This window comes from Papaver somniferum, chromosome 10, assembly GCF_003573695.1.
Source record: "Papaver somniferum cultivar HN1 chromosome 10, ASM357369v1, whole genome shotgun sequence".
NCBI lineage: Eukaryota > Viridiplantae > Streptophyta > Magnoliopsida > Ranunculales > Papaveraceae > Papaver > Papaver somniferum.
The window spans coordinates 79,440,766-79,458,721 of NC_039367.1; the positions used below are offsets into that span (position 1 = coordinate 79,440,766).

A 17,956-nucleotide genomic window follows, 5' to 3' on the forward strand; every position below is an offset into this window, starting at 1 on the left:
ATCACTATGTGAATTGTGCTAGAATCAGGGTGCCTAAATATCTAGACTAAGACTCCTAATAATTACATATTTGCACAAGAGTCAACATTTCAAGGTAAATGAGCTCCATTTTTATGTTTTTTTCAATTTTTAATTTTTTATTTTCATTTTTCATTTTTTTCAAAAAGAAGGAGTTCTTGTTTTCAATTATGGCATATTATCAAAGTATCTACTTTTCACCCCCAAACCTAAACTAAACATTGTCCTCAATGTTTCAAAATATGAAAAAAATTATAATACAACATATGAAGAGGATCATGTTGAGTAGAGAAAAAGGAAAGAGAATACCCGATTTCGGCGAAAGCAATATTAGGACTCCGTTATTCAAGGCAAGAATCCAACATATGTCAGCCGAGATCATATTGGATTAGCAAAATATATACAAAAGGAACAAAAGGGTTTTAAGAAATTTTATCTACTAGATTATATACAAAAAATTCACCATACACTAACAATCTAAAGAGTTGAGGATCAACCCAAAAGACAAAGTGTAGAGGTTTCAACAGCTTCACACAATAATAATAGGAAAGAAACGCAAGTGAAACTGTGAAACAAAATGAGCTACCCCCAAACCTGGATTTTTCAACGGATAAAATTTTGGAAACAAAATCTCGCAGTTTTGGGGGTTCATCATGTACAAGGTCTAACTCAAAGTGAACTGTGCTAGGGACGGGCAAACATGCTAATTCAAACTGTGGTTCCTCAAATGTATTATACTTAGAAGCAAAATAGTCCAAGAGGACTTGGGAAGCACACAGTTCCAAACCTAGATTAGGGACTCTCAGAAAAGTCGGTTTGACAATATGGGTACAAACCAAATCTAGGTTGGGTGGAAGGCCATCAGATTGTGACTTATGTAGGACGATAGGCACATCATTACTAATCACATCAACATCTCCTAAGTCTTCTACACGTGTCACAACATGCTCACAATCATCAAACAAATTATCAAGTCCACAATCAGAATCATCATCATCAGAAGAATTATTCTCATGCATCGGAAAATCAGGAGAAATATCACAATGTGACATAGGTAGAGAATCAGACACATCAATTATATTTTCATGCATAATAACATTAATGTCTACAGAAGATTCAACCATTCCTATGTCATGCTCATCTTCATAGAATAATTGCACGAATCCCTTGTCAATATCAAAATCATATGAATTACAATGAGTATTAGAAAAAACAACATTCATGAAGGTCGAGGGCGAGAAGCCATATGTTATTGAACCAACAGGTTCCACAATATTTTCATGTTCTTCTAACATATCATCATAATCATCATCATGGTAGCATGCATATTGGTCCTCATTAACAGTGGTGGTGTCATTAGTCGATTCATGTTCCTCTAAATTAGGTTCATATTCAACATCATTTACATGAATGGGACTAGACACTTCATTAGGGACAACATACATTTCCTCATGAATTTCCTCCTTTTGTAGGTGAAGCAAAATCTGATCTAAATATGCATGAATTCGTGATGTAGATCTATCAAAGTTTTGCTTACTGAGTCTTAAAGCTTCTGTGGTGGAGTCTAAATTCATGGGAGTACAAAATTCTTCATGTTCAAATTGTGGTGAATGGTACATGTGTGCATGGTCATTAAGGTTTACAAAATATTGATCGCAACCCTCAAAGGATTGATTATGGTCCCAATGACTACCATTCTCACAATTTATGGGCATTTCATACCTTGGATTTTCTCTAGATTGCCTAAAATTATGCAAAAATATGACAATTCTCAACAGGGTGGTCTAAACTACCACATGCGGGACATGCATAAATTTCAGGTTGCCTAAGAAAATTAGATGTGACAGATTCCTCATGTGATTGCATTTCTAAAGCTGCGATTCGAGCTTCTAATTGATCGATCAGTGATGATTGTGTGAGTGAGGCACTAGCAAAATGTTCATTTTCACGTTGTGGTGAATGATGCATGTGTGAATAGTTATTAGGGTTCATGTATTGAGGCTCGGGACTTTGAAAATGTCCATAATAATTCCTATAACTATTGACATCATGGTCTATGGGAGGTTCATAACGTGGAGTATGTCCATACGCAAGTTCTCTAAGGGATTTGTTGTATTCCCCAACTGTAGACCAAGATCCAGACATGATTTGGCTCAAAAGCTAAGTAACTATGTTACAAAGACCAAAATTTGGTTTTTAATGGGTTTGGATTTTTGGGAAAAATTTGGTTTTTATGGGTAACATTTGGTTTTGTCGGGTTTTGGAAAAAAATTTGGACTATAATGGGTCCGAAGAACTTTGGTTTATTGGGTTTTGAAAACTTTGGTTTTAGACTTTGAAGACAAAGCCCATTTGGGAGCTTTTGGTTTTGATGGGAGCAAATTTGGTTTTAAAGAGGTAGAAAAATTTGGTTTTTAATTGGGAGCAAAAATGTTGGTTTTAGTATTGGGAGCAAGACTTTTGGTTTTAGTGTTGGGAGCAAGCCCACATTGGTGGGAGAAATTGCTTTGCCAAGGGAAGGTGAACTAAGCCCACAATGTGTATGCAAACTGAAGCCCAATGTAGCTTTTGAAATAGCCCAACTGTTGCTTGTTTGGTCTGAGGCCCAGTTGGGCTTTCAAAAGTTCAGTTTTTCTAATTTAAAACTACAGGCCCAAATCAATCTAACACCACAAGCCCACAAGCAATTAAACAAACAAGCCCACAAGAAATTAATTACAAACCCAACAGAAAAATGGAAAAAATTATTACAAGCCCACAAATTAAAAATGGAAGCCCACAGGTTGGGTTCTCTTAATGGGTTTAGGCTTACTTGCTTAAGCACAGCCCAGCTGCTCAGTTTGGTTGCAAAAGCCCAGTTGGGCTTTGGATCATCCTAAGCTTTTGTCTTTGTTGAGGCCCAGTTGGGCTTGGCTTATGAATGGCAGCAACACCACTTCAGGCCTAGCAGCAGGAGCAGATCAGCAGCAGGAGCAGATCAGCAGCAGGCTTTGGGTCAGGTCACACAGCAACAAGTGCAGAAGGCAGCAGCAGGGAAACTAATAGCCTCAGTTCCACCAGTTCACCAGCAACAGCAGAGGCAGCACAAGCAGGAGCACCACAACAGCTACAGCAGTAGTCTTGGCAGCAGCAGAGGCTGGCAGCAGCAACAAGAAAGAGGAAGAAAGTAGCAGCAAGTGGCAGGCCCAGCGGCAACTCAATCAGCAGCAACAGCAAGGGCTCAGCCAAGCAAAACAGAGTCACAACAGCACAGCAACAGGAGCACCTGGAAAGCTCAACAGAAGCTGTCAAGAACAGCAAGAACAGCAAGGGAAAATGATGCAAAGATGAAAAATTATGCAAAGATGAAAATGCAAGTTATGATGCGCTAAATGCTTATACTAAGATGCAAAGACTTCACTACACGACACCAAGTCCCCGGCAACGGCGCCAAAAACTTGGTAGGCTTCTAAAAATCCTACAAATGATAACCGCAAGTGCACGGTGTCGATTGAAGCTAATGTGCAAATACGGGTCGATCCACAGAGACTTGTGTGTGTAGTTGAAGTTTCCTAAGCTAAGCAGTGACAGTAAGTGACAGTGGCAGTGAGCCAAAGATGCAAAGATTGACAGTGGCAAAGAATCAAAGGCAATGAGCCTAAGGCAGTGAGAAATAAAGAACCAAGGAAGTAATGGCAGTGAAGCACTAGAACAAAGAAATAAAGAATTAGGGATTGAATCCACCACTAACTTAAGTTAAGTCATCTTAGTTCCATTATGTTCTTGTCCCTGGTGTAGATATCAGTGAGCTTCTAGGCTTGCTGACTATCTAGATGGCAGTGAAGGTTCAAGCCTGCTACTCATCAAAGGGTTGTTTCAGGAGGATGGTTTAGTATCACTAAGATAATTATCTAATCCTAGTATTAGATGTCCTCTCACAAAACAAACTAACCGCAGATCAATCACTTAGATGAGTAAGCAATCCTGAAGGATAATTTCAATCCTAGCATTCTTAGCACAACAAGACTATATCAAAACTTGAACTGAACTTAACAATGAATTAATGGTTTCATCTAACCCTAGCAGTGAACTCAGAACATAATTAACATTAAAATGGAACTAAACATGATCATGTGAAATAACATTGCATTTAAACAACTAAACAGTGAATGAAAATTGCAAATGAAGAACCCTAAAAATTAACAGTGAAATCAAATTGACATTGAGAATTAAATTAACCCAATTAGGGGGTTTCTCGGATGACCCAAGAACAAGTTTTGCATTCTCTACAGCTTCCCTTTTATAGCTTACAACAAAATACCTAATTTCACAAAACCCTAAATTTGCAAACCCTAACTTTTGGGGAAAATCAAATTCGACATACCCATGTGTAAATTGGCTTCGACCCATGCTTCTTGATGTTCTTCTGCTCCTCCTCTAGCTCTTGTTGCGTTGTTGGCCTAGCCCTAGACTTCTGTGAACCCTAGATTCTCCCACTGTCGAGTTTTTAGCATCAGGACTCGATGCTACATACGAGAAAGGAAGAGACAAGGGTGGTGATGGAATACTGAGTTTGTCGGGGGAAGGTGGTAGTGGTGGTGTTCGAGATGAAGGTGGAAGAAGTTGCAGGTCTGTTAGGGGATGGCTGTTGCAGAGAATTTGGGGAGAAGAGAGCTCGATGGATAATGAGATTAGGGTCTGTTTGTTTGGGGTGTAGGTGTTCGGTTGCTAGGGTGTGAAGCGGGGATAGCGAACTTTGATGAACATCGAGTAAAGAGCGTTGGATGATCCCATATAGATTGAATCGAACGGCTACGATGGAGAGGTATGTAGCGACCGTTGGATTATGAGATACAACAAAATTGACGGCTTCAGATGGAGTTAGGTACTATGGTGTTTGACAGGAGCTTCGGATTTTGATGCACAATGATGAGGCGACCGTTGGATGACAAGATGGATCCAATCTGACGGCTCTCATGGAAATGGGTATGGATAATGGAAATGGATTTGGGTAAGGGTTTTGGGCCTTGGGTATGCCAAGCCCATATCTTCTTTAAGAACAATTCTTCCTCTTCAAGCCCACTTCTAGTTGATCCGGCTCTTGCAAACATCATTCTTCGCTTCCTCCTAGCGGGAGTCTTTGCCGTTTCTTTGCTCTTTTCGCTCCGTGAGATAACCAGGCTTTATTTAGTACCTAAAAATGCAAAATTAATTAAGAAAAGTATTTATTCTTGAAAACAACGAAAATACAGAATATGGGATAAAATGTAGAATTAATGCACAAAGGATGAGTTAAATGCCAAGAAAAATATATAGAAATATGCACTTTTTAGCACTCATCAGCTGACATGCTAGGGATGGAGAATAAAGTTGAATGGACGTTGGACTCGAAGCCGTTGTTGGCGTCAAGTGTCTGAGATGTTAGGAATAGTGAGATGGATGCTTTCTTTGCATTTCATGGATGGTTGAACACTGAATTGTTTGTTGATGAGATAAAAGATTTTATTTGGTCTGGTTTCAGGATTTGAACAAGTAGGTAGTTGACGAATAAATTATGAAAATTTTGAACTAATGGTGGGTTTGGCATCGGATTACAAAATTCGGGATTCAAGCAAATCCCTCGTGTGTTTGGCAACTCAGTTAAAATACCTAGGATTTAAAGTTCATGTACCATTCGGCATAACCCTTAGGATTAAAAAAATATGGGTCCATAAATCCCTTGATAAGTTTCCTAGCAAATCTTAGGGGGAGGGGTCGGACTCCATATGAAGGATTTGCTGGAAAAGTGATTCCCGTAGGAAATGTGATTTTAGCGAATTTGGGCGACTAAACTTACCGAGGAAAACGTAATTCCACCAAATCCCCTTGACTCATAAATCTCACCTTTAAAATTATGTATCCAAACCAACCATAAAGGTTTTTGAGATTTTGAGGAGAGGATTTTATTTTATTTTATAGACAAAGGCTTTCAAAAAGACTAAAGATCCTCCTCAACAGTCGGCAAAAGCCATATTGGAGGTACAAAACAGAACATGGAAGAAGAGTTACTCTTAGCCCATTGAGCTAGAGCGTGATATACAGAGTTACACATCCTTGATTGAAAGATAAAAATACATGCCGATAATGTTGATAAAAATACATGCCGATAAAAATACATGCCAATAATTGAGAAGAGAAAAAATAAAAGTCTTTGAAAATTTCGTTTATATGTTGATCACCACCAAAAATACCAGCAGAAAATTGATCAATCAGAGACTTTGTATCACTTTCAAAGATGACATGAGATAGCTTATGTTATACAATTTTTTCAGGACTGCCCAAATAGCCCTAGCTTCGGCTTCAGCTGCCGAGGTCACATCAAATACTAAAGCAACACAAAAGGAGGATTTATTCAAAGGATCTCTCATCAGATACTCTGCCCCATTATCCATAGAAAGCTCCATCAGTATTACACTTGATCCAACTAACTGGAGGAGGCATCCATTTGTCACAATAACTGATACTAACGTTATTGGGAATTTGAAGTTTTGGTTTTATAGTAAGTAACATTGCTCTGTCTCTATTGAGAACAACTGAATGAGACTCTTTCTTATTGTTAAACACCAGGATATTTCTACTGCTCCGTATAGACCAAAGAATGACAACAACCAAACATTAACTTTCCTTAGGAAGTCTAGAACAAGGATCCACAAACCAATACAAAAGCCAATCAATAAAAGACATGTTCTGGAAAAAGGAAGTAATAATACTTAAGGGCTGAGGTACCATATGACTACCAAAAATGCAAAGAACTAGAGCATGCAGAATAGACTCGTGAGGGTCATAACACCAAGGACACTCCACCGAATCCATAAGCTTTCTAACATTAAAAACAATTCTGGCAGGAAGCTCATTCCTAGCCGCTTTCTAGAGAAACAACTGAATCCTATGAGGGACATGGGTTTTCCAAATGTACTTCCAAATATTACTAAGCGCAGAGGGTATAGACCCCCTTAATCCCAAGTAGAAAGATTTTGAAGAAAATCTACTAGTCTTAGAAAGCTCCCAAGCCCTACTAGGTCTGGAATTAGGAGTAGCTATTTCACAGGCTTATGTTTCTACGATCTTGATTTGTATCTGCTTGAATGATGTTATATATCTACATCAAGTATCTAATTTCACATATCGTCCAAGCATATTGATCCATTTATTTCGAAGTCAGTTTACTCCCAATCTTTTGTTGGTCAGGTAAAAGAGCTAAAGGTCGGCGAGACGTCTGCTAGAAAATGAGAGCAGGTAGAAGTGCCAAAGCTTAGAGATAACTATGCCCTGGTCAGACAGAAGAAAAGACTTGGCTGATCCCAATTGAGTGATGTTGGAGACCTCCAGAACCTGATGAGCCATATAATCTAAAATTCATATATAGTTGTATGTTTTTGACCATGAGGGAGCGATTAGATGGAGAATCAGATGGTGAGAAAGCTGAAGAGAATGTTGAGGATGCTGAAGAGGACGGAGGTGAAATGGAAGAGGATGATGACGACTATGAAGATGCATCTGATGGTTATGCTACTGCAACATCAAGTGGCAGTAAAGATAGTAAGGAGGTTGAGGAGGAAGGCTTTGTAACTAATGAGGAGGATGATTCAGAGTAGTCATCTTAGCAGTATCAGAAAGATCGAAAATCTTATGCTCAGGGGTAAGCTTGAAGATAATTAACAAGTTTTTTCTTAGTAGATCTTTCTGGTACTCTTTGTTATTGCTGTGGTATTTAGAAATCGTTTTGCTCTTCTGTGAAATTCGGACGACATGTAAAGTTTTTTTTTGTTAGGTTTGAAGAAATGATAATGGGTAGTTTCTATGGTTTGTTTAGAAGTACTTTTATGTGTATTTTGCTTTGGTGTAATGTAAGTATGGCGGTGAACAAAGTAGGTTTAATTATCAGGGGTGTGATTTCTTTGAAAAGTTGCAGGAGGTTCGAGCAGGAAACTAGGATACTTGTAGGTGTTTATCACGGTTGTAATGAACTGAACTTATGTTCTGTATCTTGCTTGTAAACTGTAATGCTTTTAATCAAAGCGAGGTTTTTGGTAATGATTATGCTCGAGCTTGTGTAGAACTGATGAAATAAAGTGATATTACAAATGATTCATTGATAGATTGCTTAAAATTGTTAGTAATATGACTATATATTTGATTAATAGATGAAAACATTAAGGAAATTTGAATTTTTTTTTCTAGAACATGCTTGCGTCAAGGTGACGGAGCAAAGCTGTCTCTCGCAAAGGTAACTGAGCAGAGGATTTAGGAGAGTGGACGGACTCACAAAATTCCACTTCTTCGAAAACATTTCATAACCAAAAAAAACATGTGAAAAATACTAGAACCACCCTACTATATGGGTTCAATATTTAGAAGCCCCACAAAATGGATCCTCCATTATCAACTCCATACTTTCACTTTTTGATATTTCTAGGCCCAGAACTTTTATTTTTGGGGCCAGGTTTTGAATTCTTCCAGATTGCCGACGTCAACAACTTTTTTAATAAATCTACAAATACCAAATCTAACCTCCACTATTTATAGTCGTTTTATACAGTAACAGAAACAAAAAATCAAATCAATTTCTTTTTAGCTCTCTCTTCTCTCTGCTCTCGTAGATTTTTTCTTCAGAAATATAATTGGAATTTTTTCTTCAAACGAATCGTTGCATTAAAGAATAAGAGTTCGTTAGTTTGTTGTGTGTTGAAGACGAGATGAAGAACAACACTTTGTTATTTTTTTTCTCAATTTATTGATGTTATTCACTGGTTATCAGATCTGAAGAGAGTGAGTAGATGAATTGAAGAACAACAAATAGGTTTGTATCAATTTATCTTTTCTGTTTGTATCAAATACGTTTGATTCACTAGTTTTTCTGATCGATTTTTCGATTTCGATCTTCTATTGATTTCTGTTTTTTTTTTTGTTTGGATTTTGTTGAGTCTGGGAAGAGGAAGAAGACAGGCTCTAATAGAAAAATCAATAAAGGTGTGTTTTCGATCTAGTTTTGAATTATATTGATTTCGATTTTTATGATTTGGATCTTTCTTATTTCGTTTTGTTTTTATTTTATATTTTTTGATTTGGTTGATACTGATAACAGGATTTGGTTGATACTGAGAAGAGGAAGAGAAATAACATTGTTTCAAAAGAAGGAAAACAACAAATCTAGGTACGAATTTTATTTTGGTTTGATTTCATAACTTTTTTCAATATTGTTTTTGATTATTTGTTGTTCTTGCATGTCCGATCTGAGAATTTGTTGTGGATTTGTTGTTTTATTTTTTGTTGATACTGAGAGGAGTATGAAGAAACAATTTTGTTTCAGAATAATTACTTCAGATTGATTTAGACATGTTGTTTTCTTGTTACAGTATGTGTAACTTGAGGTTACACATATATATCATGTTGTATTTTAAGCATGTGTAAAGAGGATGAAGATACAATTTTGTTTCAGAAGGAAAACAGTTGATGTAGAGATGCTGTTTTTTGTTACAGTATGTGTAACTTGAGGTTACACATATATATCCTGTTGTATTTTTAGCATGTGTAAAGAGGATGAAGATACAATTTTGTTTCAGAAGAACAACAATTTTGTTTCAGAAGGAAAACAATTGATGTAGAGATGCTGTTTTTTTGTTATAGTATGTGTAACTTGAGGTTACATATATATATGTTGTTGTATTTTTAGCACACATATATATCCTGTTTCATGTGTATTTGTAAACAGTTTTAGCATTTGTATCTTTTAAAACATATCTTTTACTCATATTTCTCTTGTTTTCCTTTTGTTGAGTATGTTGATTGCTCATTTTATGTTTAACTTGCCTTATAGGAATTGCGTTCGTTTGTTTTTTGATATTTTTATTGTATGTTTGTATTTTTCAGGTTGTCATGGATGCTGTGAGTTGCATTGAACATGGAACATGGAAACTTCCAATAGTGGTTTGTTTTCGTTTGGAACATGGAAAGTTCCAATAAATCTGGCAGGGTTTGAATATGCAGCTGATCTTCGTATTTGTTATACAAACATCACAAGTCTTTTTGGCTCATTTTTTGCATTAATTTGTTATTGCTTTAATAGCAAGAACGAGTAATTAGATTTGTGACCCAAATTCAATTTTTTGTTCATACAATTTGTACTTGAGAATATTTTGATTGTTGTTGTTCTGAAAGAGATAAAAATGAGAGTTGGAATGAATAAGAAAAAAACAGACTCAGAATGGAACAAGATATATTCATGTGTAACTGCGAGTTACACATGCTAATTGGATGTGTAGACACAAGTTACACATGTTAAGTGGATATTTAGACGAAAGTTACACATGCTAATTGGATGTGTAGATGAAAGTTACACATGCTAATTGGGAAAAAATATAGTAAATGCAAGTTACACGTGCTAATTGGATGTGTAAACGAAAGTCGCACATGCTAATTGAAATAAAAAACAGACTCAGAATTAGAACACACTATATTTATGTGTAACTGCGAGTTACACATGCTAATTAGATGTGTAGATGCAAGTTACACATGCTTACTGGGTGCGTAGATACACGTTACACATGCTAATTGGATTTGTAGAAGAAAGTTACACATGTTGTACATCAACACATAAAACAGTAACAAAATTATAGTTACAAAGAAAGACAACCAATATTTAGAAAAAAATTGCATTTGATTGAACATGATCATTAATAATAAATACAAATTTAAACATAATATTCAATGTAGACAAAAAAGGAAAAAAAAACACAAAACATTATTCTTAAATCAAATTTTATAGGCAGATCACTCAATGTTGATCTTCGTTCTTCGCTTTCAACAATTGATTTCACTCAAATCTCACTTTCACTAGATCTTCTACCACCACTACCACTGGCGCCATCAATACTCCTGTAACCACCATCACCACTGTAAGAAGAGTTCCATAACCAAAAATGCAAGCTAATTAATATAAAACTTATCATATAACAATCACCAGCATAACACTACATCAATATTATGTATGCTACATACTTTTAGTGTCATCCAAGATCATATATACCTACTCTCAATATCATGCATATGTAATCTGAATAATTTAAGTACAAACACAGTTTTATGAGTATAACCTACAGATCAAGGCATTTCAATACAACTTTGTAAGAGAAACTTATATTCATCTGTATGAATGTGTAACTTCAAGTTACACATGCTAATTGGATGTGTAGAGGAAAGTTACACAAGCTAATATGATGTGTAGACGCAAGTTACACATGCAAATTGGATGTGTAGACGTCAGTTACACATGTTACAAGCATAACATGAGATCAAATTTAGTTCATGACATCATCACAAGCAAAACTCAGAAGAAAAAATCAGAAAAGAACACTAACATTATATCATCACAAACGATTGAAAGATTAATACCTGTTAATGTAGGATCTTTTTCAGGTTTTCTCTTTCTTCCTTTCATCATCGTAGATAAACAATAGTTCGAAACTGAATCTGCAGTTGTTCTTCTTCTCCGATCTAGTTGAAACTGAATCTGCAGTTGCTCTTTCCTATCCGATTTGTAAAAATAATATTATCAGTAACAAATTTGATCATCACGAATTAAACAGTAACAATAGGAATCAAAATCGAATTAATCAGCAACAACAGGAATCAAAATCGAATTAATCAGTAACAACAACAATCAAGCAAGACAGAAATTTCTGAATCAACACGAATTAATCAGTAACAACAGGAATCAAAAGAAGAAGTTAAGATTAAACAGGAAGAAGAAGTAAAGATTAAACAGGTAGAAGAAGAAGATTGATCGAAAACCTACCTTTATTTTCTTCTTCTGATATTTGTTTTGAGTATGATAGATCGATTCTGAATGTGAATTTTGTTTTCGGTTCGATCTGGAAAAAAAATTTCTCTGCAATTCTCGATCGGAAGGTTTCTCAGGTGACATCCGGTTTCTCTCTCCTAAAATGAAAATGAATGTGTCTGTTTGAGAGAAAACCTAGGTTAGATAGTTATATAGTGAAGATCGTTCTGGTCATTTCGACCTGTATTAAAATTTATTTTTAATTAGGGGCCTGATTTTAAAACTCTTTTAACTAGGGACCTCATATTATGGGTTCTCCATGGGTGGGCCTTAGCCTAATTTTCCCAAAAAAAAAAAGAAAAAAGAAAAAAAGAGAGGGATATTGGTTCCACATATGCTAAAATATCCGGGTTTGTGGGTGACTCGCACGACTTCTGCTGTTCGTTTCGCAGTATCTATCGAGGGTCCAAGCAAAACCTTAACCTTTCCCCGTGTGCTACAAGCTGCGATGCAAAACCTTCATCGAATTGTCTCTCGAATCTCTTCGATATCACCATTCACTACCAGATCTTCGATTCCATGGAGAAACTGCTCAACAATTTCTTCTGGTAATCCCTACATTGATACTGCAAGCGAGCATGATTCATGGGAAAATTTTGGATCGTCAAGTGACCCAGATTTCGATTCTGTTTTTTCATTTCCTACTGAATTAACTGGTGAACGTTCTAATGAGATGGTCTCTTTGAAACTCTCAAGAAGAATAGAGGATAAACAAGTTCGTGGTGACACTTATTGGGATTCTATTTTATCAAGGTCAAATGGATTGACTAAAGAACAACAAGTTAATGGGAAAAAAACATCTGGGAATTCCTCGAGGACTTCTTCAACATTGTCGTCTTCTTCCTTGAATGAAGGAGGTGAGTTTGGGATGGTTGAAGAGGTGTTCGATGATGCCTTGAAAGATGAAATGTATAAATTGCATAAGGAGAATCCTGAAGTTTATACTATTAAAAAATTGGCGATAGATTATGGAATAATGGTGCAAAGGGTTTCTGCGATATTGTTTTTGAAGGAAATAGAGGAGGAGGAAGAAGAGATGAAGAAGCTTGGACGTTCTTTGGATGATTATGTTGAAATGTTGCTTGATGTTTTTCCGGAGTTTTTTGATCCCCTATCTAATAAGGAATTTAATGTGTCTTCCCTTCCCAATGAATGTGATTTGACAGTAATGCATGAGGGTTGGGATGAGCTACTGGAGATTCTGAAGAAGTGTGCTATGAAATATCAGTCAAGGAGGATGAAATGCTGTGTCAAGAATTAGTTGGGTGATCCAAACTGTTAAAATCTTTGTAGTTGTTCTGTAGGCGTAGCAACCATTTTGTATTTCAAAGGCTGGTCTAGGTATGGTTGTGGATTTGATGTCGCTTTATACTCTTCGCAGTTGGTTTAATCCTATATGAATTTTAAAATGATTAGTGGTCGAATTTTGATCTGTGAAAAGATACATCAATGCTGTTTTAATGATTGTCTTTGTGAGTATTCTTTGAAGAACATGTGTTAGTACTCAATTGCAGATGATAAACTAGTATTTCTTAATGCTTTACTGGACCAAATTGATTACATGGAGTATGTTTTATTCTTTTTTGATTTGATCTCTCTATGTTTCGAGTAGTCGGAGCAAGTAAACTCAAGAATCTAACTTCAATTCTAGTTCCAGCTGGTTATCTAGGTCATTCATGGTGATAAGGCTCACAATGTCGGCAAACTGGATGGCATTATCGAAAGTACAGAGGGAAGCTGGCTCAGCTGAAAAGATCCACCATGAATTGAATGGTTAAGTTAACTCTTGTCAAAAGTGTGTTCGCAAGCATACCCATTTACCTGCTCCCACTTTTTGTTGCTCCGTTAGATGTGATTACAAAGCTACAAAGATTTCCATGAACTTCTTATGGGATTCCAATGAAACCAAGGAAACTTCATCTTGCGGCATGGAAAGAGCTTTCTATTGCTCTGGGAAAGGTGGGCTTGGAATTAAATCGCTGAGAAGCATAAATAAGGCTGTCATCACAAATGGTGGTGGGTATTCAGGAGAGAGACTCATTTTGGCGGTAATCAATTGCATCAGCATACGATTACAAATCATAACGATCACGAGAAGTCTGAAGGTGCAAACTGTTGACGCTTATGTGAGGGTATTTACAACTGCGTCAATCGTTTCAATGAGGACACAACAATATGGGAAAAGAGCATTCATGAGCATTTGAGTGGGGAGGCAAATGGGTTGGGACAAATTTCTTGGCAGTTGGTTACCCAAATATCGAAATGTATGCACAATATGGTACTAAATGAAAGACCATTAAGCAATGTGTATTCGGTGTATTCAAATTGGTGGTTCGTGGAACCTTGGATTTGGCAGAAGAATATCCCAACACAAATCATGTAGCTGGACGACAGGACAGCTTTCTCGCAGAAGAAATAACTTTAAATGGGAAAAGGATAAACCTTTAGCGAACTTAAGTGTATGGTCGTGTGCTTGGTCGCATAAAATTAGGGTTTTCTTATAGTTGGTTCAGTTCAACACAAATGACTTCTCACCATGGATAATCTTTATCGAAGAAGATCTAAATGGTTGCTTAAATTGCTGCAGGGTGAGTGAGATAGAGACTCACCTCCTTCCTCATTGTAGGTTTGTTTCTGAAACCTGAAACTATTTCCCATCTACTATAAGCAGTGAGTAGATGGTATTGATAATATCATTAAGTGTTGGAAGAGATGCTCTTTCTGCTGCCATTAGGTGGTGTGGTAACGTTGCAAGACTCGCAACAACGAATTCTTCAATTCAGGGAAAAATGAGGTTGCTTAGGTGATAACTCAAGTCAACCCATGCTTGCTTTTGAAGTACAAATAAAGCTCTTTCAATGTGGTTAACTGAGAGTACTTTCTCATTTCCCGAGTTCCTTGTAAGCTTTTTTCAATATCTAAGTCCTGATCTCTATCTGTTGATCTTATCTATGTGAGCATGTGTTTTTTCTTGTGATTTTTAAGTTCATTGCCATTGTATCCTTGCTTACCTTGTAAGATTTCATCAATATATTGTTTTTCCCATTTAAATTGAAAAAATGTGTTAGTACCAATCAACATAATGTTCCTTGCTTTGGAACTAATACGAAATTGTTTTCGGGTATTAAGTTTCCTTCTTCAGTTATATGTATAATTTCATTAATCCTACACATTTTCTCTTTGTTTCTCGGGCCTCTAGCGAGTTACAAACAAGATCAAATCTTTGATGATTCCATCATACAGGGTTCAGTTGCGAAAATTTCTGGATAGGTATCCTACACTACATATGAACTGAATTCTTTCTGCTTACAGAGATTCTTTCTAGTTGCTCTGGAACAATTAAGAGATTCTTTAGAAGAAATACGGGATTCTGCTTCTGTTGCCAACATGCCACTGGGTGGTGGTCCCACTTATGGGGACTATCACAGTCCCAAGCAGACATCTGTAGTCAGTAAGGGAATGTGTTTGCATGTTCAGGCTTACTTAGTTATAAACCTATTACTGAGGATGGAAGTATACTCTAAAGAACGCTTGTACTGGTGCTTTTCGGAGTGGTGTTTTATATCGACCAGTAAGTGAATATCCTATTTTACCCAAAGTTCATCTTCTTAATTGTGATGTAAGATCGAACAACCTGACTTGAGAGACACTTCACAGCTGATTATGAATCCTTAACCGTGTATTGATGGATACATATGGCTCGAAGATACTGCCAATTTAAGTCTGGGAGTCCCAAACCTTCTTGGATTATAATCTAGAGTATGATCATATACTTCTCTTGTTAATCACACCATATTATTGTTTGTATAGATTTTCAGCACCATGATTGCTTGGGAAGTATCTTTTGCTCTTACTTTTTTTTCTCGTCAGGTAAATTACAGTCAGAAGTCCTAACCTCTAGAAGTAGCCAACGGTTGATACTGGTACTAATCATCTCTTTAGCTGATTTGCTACAGAGCAGAAGTTGCCTTGGATGCTAATGTCTGCCTGCACATTTTATTTCCATGGGCGAGCCAGGGAAGGGACTAAGAGATCAGCGCCAGCCTGTTAGAAAACCCAGCATATTGGAGGATTTCTGGTGTACCACCAGCACATTTGAGATGGACAATGGTACTGCACTTCAGTCTCAAAGAAGCATTTCATATGATCCACTTAGTGGAACTGGCAGCTCAAGAAACCCGACTAAATTTGTGAACCATGGCAAGGTATAATTCTGAAAATATGAGCTAACACCAAATTTAACTGAAGGTGTACCATTATTTTGATTGCATGTAGTTTCTAGCACAGCCAAGGGTTTTTATGCTTAGTTTTGTTTTTATCCGTCTCAATGATGATTGTTTTCTGTGTTGAACATAAAGACCATGTAAATTGGACAGCACTTAGAAACAGGACATTTGATTTTGCTGTTCTTCCCAAATCTCTCTTTAGTTGGAGTTGCATTTGTAATATGTCGTCTCATCATGTGGTTCATATATGAATCTCACATATAGTGTCTGGAGTATCTGTTACATGGAAACCACGTTCTAGGGTATTCATCTGATGCTCATGGAGTATCTCATAAATGATTGTGGGGTTAGAAAACATAACACTTCACAACCTAGAGTACAGGACCCTAAAATATCAGCTGGGAATTGTGTGTCGATATCAATCAGCAGGTATACTTAGTCGGATCCCACATTTATTTTGCGAAGTAGAGGCTTCAAGACTAAATAGTTGTATGAACTATACTAAGCATGTCACTATACTTGTATGTTTATCATTTTCATCACCACTGTATTCTTCTAAATGGTTAAACTCTTCAGCGAAACTAGATTGTTCAAGTGTCCATGTGAGGAATTGCTTATACATATGTGTGGGCCGTACTATTGTCAATCCAAATACCATTGTCAATCCAAAATTTCTTTTAAGTTGAAATTTTAGGCTCATAATAGTAGAGATTCTTTTGTCCCATCCTACAGTCCTCCTTTCGACAATTGAACCTTGTTTGTGTATGTAATTGTGGATGGGTTAGGCCCTTCCTATCCTTGCTCCATTTATGAGTTTGTCATAATGTTCTTTCATTTTCCATAAGCAGCTCCTAAATACAACAATTTTGGTACCACAGGAATGAGTCTACTGGGTAATTACTTTACCTGGTGTTTAACGTGGGTCTAGATGACACCAAGTACATGATCGGGTGGGATATGACACTCAACTACTCCATTCATCTTTTCTAGGTTCAGCTTATCTTTAGTCTTTACTCCTTTACCTATCAAAGGGTTCATGGGATCTTTAACTTGGGTCAAAACTGAATCTCCCAACACTGCACTTTATTACCACCTTGTTTGTTCTTTGAGAACAGTGAATGTGGTCTTTGGCCAGCACATTGGTTGGAATTCAACATATGGCTGCTTGCTTGGTACCAATAAGCCCTTTGCCCTGTCAGCCCTTTCTCTGCAAGTCTGTTTTCCTTATCTTCTTTGTTTATTGCAATCTGTCTGTATAAAAGTTCTTGCCTGCTTACTGCTTGACTCACTTTTTCAGGATATGGTGTATTTTCTTGTCTGGTACTTGGAGCAGGAAGGTCTGTAGGATTGATTCATTAAGCACTCAAAGTGCCCTAGGCGCCTAGGAGAACATCTAAACCTTTGGTGCAGCTTCTATTCGACTTCGGATTTAAAAGAAGGAAAAAGGGATTAAAAGAAGAGAAAAGGGATCAAATGCAAGGCTATCATATCAAGAAAACTTTGGTCTAGCAAAAATCTGCTAGGGAAATGTGATATTGGTCCATTTGTTTTCTTCTTTGTATACTGCAGATGTCTTTTTGTCATAGACAGCTGCAAGTTGTTGCAATCAATTCTCAATGTTTTCTTTTTGGATATCAATTTGTTTCCCAATCATTTCGAATTCTTGATCTAAAGATTCCTCAGCCAACAACTTGTAGTCTTGTAAGTACTACTAAATAACTGTCTCCTTTTAATCTTAGATTTGCTTGGCATAGCATTGGTAATGGTAAATAATTGCACGGTGGTAGTAATAACCAATTTCTGCGGGTTATATATTTGTCGATAACATGCACATTTCTGTACTTCCGGCAAAAAT

At 36.7% G+C, this 17,956-nt stretch overlaps 1 protein-coding gene across 1 annotated transcript; it reads left to right on the forward strand.

Moving 5' to 3' along the window:
- The first annotated feature begins 12,209 nt into the window (after positions 1–12,209).
- On the forward strand, positions 12,210–13,136 carry LOC113315822. Its single transcript, XM_026564073.1, has one exon. It carries the CDS (start codon positions 12,210–12,212, stop codon positions 13,134–13,136), a length of 927 nt encoding a protein of 308 aa, XP_026419858.1.
- The last annotated feature ends 4,820 nt before the right edge of the window (positions 13,137–17,956 follow it).